We start from the raw sequence: 5,246 nt of genomic DNA, 5'->3' as shown, positions 1-5,246 counted from the left end.
GCGGGGCCGGCCGAGCGCGGGCGCGGCACCCTGAGTCCCAGCAGCTGGGAGGAGGTGGTTCTTGCGCCGCCTCCGGCCCGGCCACCTGCCCAGGCTCCGGCGCGCGGTCAGAGGAGTGCGGCTGGCCTGCGCCCGCTGGGGAGCGGCCCGGGGCAGCCCGAGGGACCCGGCCGGCGACGCACCCAGCGGCCGTCCCTGAGTTGACTGCGCTAAACTTTCCTGCGCGCTCCTGGGCGCGGCGGCCCAGAGCTGCCTCCCCTCACCCCGGCCAGTCCGGCCGGGACCCGGCGCCCCCGGGGGTCGGAGGGGGGGGAGAGGCCCGCGGCTCCCCCCCCCCACGCCCTCCCTTGGGGCGCAACCGCGCGCGGCGGCGGGGCCTGGGCCCCGGGCGATGGCCGCGGAGCTGGCGATGGGCGCTGAGCTGCCCAGTAGCCCGCTAGCCATCGAGTACGTCAACGATTTCGACCTGATGAAGTTCGAGGTGAAGAAGGAGCCACCCGAGGCCGAGCGTTTCTGCCATCGCCTGCCGCCCGGCTCGCTGTCCTCGACGCCGCTCAGCACGCCCTGCTCCTCCGTACCCTCTTCGCCCAGCTTCTGCGCGCCCAGCCCGGGCACCGGGGGCGGCGGCGGCGCAGCAGGCGGCGCGGCGCAGGCCGGGAGCGCCCCGGGCCCAGCTAGCGGGAGCCCCGGCGCCGTCGGAGGCGCCTCGGGGAAGCCGGCACTGGAGGATCTGTACTGGATGAGTGGCTACCAGCACCACCTGAACCCCGAGGCGCTCAACCTGACGCCCGAGGACGCGGTGGAGGCGCTCATTGGCAGCGGCCACCACGCCGGGCACCACGGCGCGCACCACCCGGCGGCCGCCGCGGCCTACGAGGCCTTCCGGGGCCAGGGCTTCGCGGGCAGCAGCGGTGGCGCGGACGACGTGGGCGCCGGCCACCACCACGGCGCGCACCACGCCAGCCACCATCACCACGCGGCCCACCACCACCACCACCACCACCACCACGGCGGCGCGGGCCCCGGTGTGGGCGGCGCGGGCCACCACGTGCGCCTGGAGGAGCGCTTCTCCGACGACCAGCTGGTGTCCATGTCGGTGCGCGAGCTGAACCGTCAGCTCCGCGGCTTCAGCAAGGAAGAGGTCATCCGGCTGAAGCAGAAGCGGCGCACGCTGAAGAACCGCGGCTACGCGCAGTCGTGCCGCTTCAAGCGGGTGCAGCAGCGGCACATTCTGGAGAGCGAGAAGTGCCAGCTCCAGAGCCAGGTGGAGCAGCTGAAGCTGGAGGTGGGGCGCCTGGCCAAGGAGCGGGACCTGTACAAGGAGAAATACGAGAAGCTGGCGGGCCGCGGTGGCCCCGGGGGCGCGGGCGGGACCGGCTTCCCGCGGGAGTCCTCGCCGCCGCAGGCCGGCCCCGGTGGGGCCAAGGGCGCGCCCGACTTCTTCCTGTGAGCTCCGGACCCGAACCCGCGCCGCCGCCGGGAAGAGGCTCGGACTCCGCGGCCCAGGACGAGGACGCAAAGGCTGTCCGGAGCCGGCGCCGCCGCCTCCAGCCGGGCCAGCACCGGGCGCCTCGCTCCACGTCCGCAGGCGCCGGACGGGAGGCCCCTTCCCGCGGCGCGGTTCGCTTGCTCGCGCACCTGCCCGGCCGGGGAGCCCCGGCGCGCAGAGCGCAGCGATTTCCAGGAAAGTCGCTCCAGGTCGAACTTCCGTGCAGGCGTTCACGTGTACATACCCCGCGCGGCCTCTGCTCCCACGCCGCCCTGCCTGCCCGGGGCGCAGTCCCGACCCCTCCTTGCCTCTCGCCTGCCCTCCTTGCCCTTTTTTACTCCGTTTTGAACCGGTCTTACTTTCGAAGTATTTATATTTATTTTGCTTGGTGATTAGAAAAGGCCCCGGAAGAAGCTCGGAACTTCCCTCCGGGGTCACCCTTGGACGTCCGCGTGTCCCAGCATGTGTCGCTCGCTCGGAGGGCCCGGCCCCTGCCCGGCCCCTGCCCGCCCTTGCCCGCCCCGCGCCCGCCCCGAGGCCGTGTTCAGTCCCGCCGCCCGACCGCCCTGGCTGCGGGGAGGGCGTGGGCCGACGCGCCGCTCTTTCTCTATGCACCAGATCGTATTTATGACTCCGGGGAAATATATCTTATTTTAACCTTCAAGAGAAATGAAAGAAAAAAAAGTATGCACAGTATTTCTAGCAGAAAACAATTTAAGAGGAGGTTTTGGCTTGAACCTCCTGGCATGGGGGTGGGTGAAGAAAGTGTTTTTATCTCCATTTAAATTGTGTTTCGTTTTGGGTGCGGGGTCTGTTTTAAAAGCCTGGCCGCTTTGGGGGAGGGGGTGGGGAGGCCCGCAGAGGGGCTCCGGCCGGTCCTGGCTCCCGCTGAGCTCCGGAGCAGGACGCGTGGCGACTCGTTCAAAGTTTTGTTGTGTTGTTGGGTTCTTTTTTCATTTGCTATGGAACGGGGAAAGGGGAAAAAAAAGACAATAAATCCGTTTAGATCCTAACAACCAAAGTCCCTGGAACCTGGCTGGTGGTTCTGTGGCTTCCGTTCCTGCCCTGGGGGTCCCTGGTTCAGAGAGAAGGAGGCCGAACTGCGCCCTGCGGGAGCCAGGGAGCGGGAGACACGCCAGAGCCACCCACAGGACGCTGCCCCCCGCCCCGGGGCGGCCCTGGAGGAGGAGGCTGGGGCGCCGGGTCCGGGCCCCACGGAGGCGCACGAGGCCGTCGTGGGTGGCGCCCCCAAGTGCAGGGCTGCGGCGTCCTGGCGACAAGCATTGTCCCCGCGCTTCCGAGCCCGGGGCCGCCCACCTGAAGGGCAGAGGTGGCCTGGACTGCGGGGCGCCGGGGAGAGGACCCACCTCTGGGGGTCCGGCGTGCGGGAGGGGGCCCGGGTGGTTGCAGGGTTTAGGCAACGGTCACCTCCCTTCACCGGAGGGTGGAGGCGGCGAAGCTCCGTCGTTGGCGCCCTTGGGGAGAAGGGCCGCGGCCGGCCGCCCTCCTGGGCGGAGAGGGCCCGTGCGTCCCGGCAGCCGCCGGTTCTCCCCCGCGCGCCGGCAGCCCGAGTGCCTCGCAGAGTTTGTCTCAAGTGGAGCGACTAGGAGAAAAGACGAGGCTGCCGCTGCCCCTTTGCTTTAGAGTAAAACTTAGAGCAAAACCCCCAAACCCAGGGGCTGAGACCTGCATCCCCCAGGAGGGGAGCAGGCTGCTGCGGGTCCCCAACGCGCTCCTGCGGAGGAGTGGGCGGGGGCAGGAGTGAGTTAAAGGGACAGAACGGAGAGCCTGCGGGGTGCGCGGGAGCCGGGTGCAGGCCCCTGCCTCCGGCAGGGCCGCAGCCGCCGGCTCAGGCCCCGGGTTGCCCAGGGCTCAGGCGTCCGCCCGGGAGGCTGTCACCCGGGAGGGGCTGGAGCCTCGCACATGCACATGCACGTCCACTGGCTTGTGTTTCACAGAGATGCCTGGGCCTTCACCGTTGGCATCTTGAGTGGCCTTCGGGGAGCCTTCCTCCGGGCAGAGAAAGCGGCCCAGCCAGAGGGGTGGGTAGGGAGCGGGGAGCGCCTCTGTGGCTCCCACCCAAGCCGGCTGTGCTGGGTCCGATTTCACCTTCCTCCTCCTCTAGTTGCTTTCATCTTCCTGCCTCCCTCCCCCCCTCCTCCCCCCATTGCCCCCAGGATGAGGCTCAGAGAAGCCAAGGGACCGGAGAACGGGACTTCCTGCCGGAGTCGGGGCGCACTTCCTCTGTGTTTAGAGACACGTCTTTTCCAAAAGCATTTGGGGAGACCCGTGACCTCGCAGAACAGCCAACCGTGGAGGCCACCTCTGGCTCCCAGTCCTCCTGTGCCCGCCAGGCAGAGGCCACAGGGCAAGGCCCCACCAGGCACCTCTGCCAGGCGCCCACTGACCTCCACGGCTTCCCACCCACTGCGGGGGCAGGGGCCGGGGCAGGTGGGGGGCACCCCAGGCCTGTCTGGGGGGGGGACTGCCGCCACCAGGCTGGGGCTAGCGACCAGGGGAGTCCCAGGGAGGGACTGTGAGAGAATTGGGGGCCTTCAAACTCAAGGGGCCTGGCGACCAGAGAGCAGGGCCCTCGGGAGCGTGGGCAGGTGAACGGCCAGTGTCGCTGTCTGCGTGGGCCTCTGCGTGGCCGTGTGCGTGTGCCTGTGCAGGCATGTGCCGTGCAGGCATGTGCAGCAGAGGCAGCGCCGGGGCCGCCAGCCCACGGGTGTGAGAGGGAGCAGTGGGCAGCCCAAGGCCTGGAGCAGGCCGGCGGGGGCGGGGCCTCAGTGTCCCGCCTGCAAGAGGAAACTGCGCTCAGCACCGAGGTCCCCGAGCCCCTGCCCAGATGCCGGGGGCTGGGATGGCCCCCTGCACGGCCGCTTCTGACGGGGCCAGCCAGCCCCTGGGCCCCGGGAGCCCACGGGCCGTCCTGCGCGTCCCCGAGGAGGCGCAGGAGCCATCTTGCTGACCGAATTCGCACCTGGTGGCCATGCCCCAGCTCCCACCTGCCTCTGGGGGGCTGGTCCTTCGCCGGCCTGTCACCTTACTCCGTCTGAGACTCTTCCCCTTGTCGGGCCCCGCGGGGGCCACAGCAGGGACCAAAATGAGCTCCGAGAGGTCACCAGCAACCCGCCCAAGAAGCCAGCGGGTCAGGCTGCCGTCGGTCCTGCTGCCGGTGTCTGGGGGGCAGGGGTTGGGGTTTTCATTTTCGGGGGCGGCTGGGACATCAGAACAGACTGGGGCGGCCTGGGGACCTCAAGTTCCCAGGGGCCGCGCCCGGGCAGCCGGTAGCGGTGGTCTCTCTCCCCGGAGCTGGCGGGAGAGGCCCCTAAGGAGCTGCGCATTTGCGGGCCTGCATCCTGTGCTGGGGTGGCCTGCGGGGCGGGACGGGGTTGCGCGCACACACGCGACACATACACCCTCGTCAGCCGTGCACTCACCCCAGGCTCCCCCGCTCCCCGCCCCCGCCACTGCCACCGGCCCAGGACGGAGGCCGCTCCCACGCCCTCTCCCACCACCCTGCACTCAGTGTCCCTGGAATTCCCAGAACCGGGGCCAGGAGCCCCCTGCACCAGCTGCCGGGCTCCCAGGCCCAGGCGCCGCGGGGGCGGAGACCACTCCCAGCGCCCGCAGCCCCGCCCCGCGCAGCGCACCAGCTGGGCCTCGCCTCCCACATCTGCGGGCCCCTCGCCCCGCCCCCAGCAGGCACGCCCGGCTCAGCTGCTTCCCTGCCTCTCCAGCTGGTGCGGCTCCG

General features: G+C 70.2%; 1 protein-coding gene across 1 annotated transcript; it reads left to right on the top strand.

The window, feature by feature from the left end:
• On the top strand, window positions 1–1,978 carry MAFA (MAF bZIP transcription factor A). Its single transcript, XM_054590564.1, has one exon. The coding sequence runs from the start codon at window positions 392–394 to the stop codon at window positions 1,448–1,450; it is 1,059 nt and encodes a 352-aa protein (XP_054446539.1). The 5' UTR covers window positions 1–391; the 3' UTR covers window positions 1,451–1,978.
• Window positions 1,979–5,246: the final 3,268 nt, after the last annotated feature.

Source organism: Pteronotus mesoamericanus, unplaced genomic scaffold (genome assembly GCF_021234165.1).
Source record: "Pteronotus mesoamericanus isolate MK-2021 breed Mesoamerican mustached bat unplaced genomic scaffold, CSHL_Meso_final scaffold_174, whole genome shotgun sequence".
NCBI lineage: Eukaryota > Metazoa > Chordata > Mammalia > Chiroptera > Mormoopidae > Pteronotus > Pteronotus mesoamericanus.
This window is presented reverse-complemented; position numbering and strand designations above follow the sequence as displayed.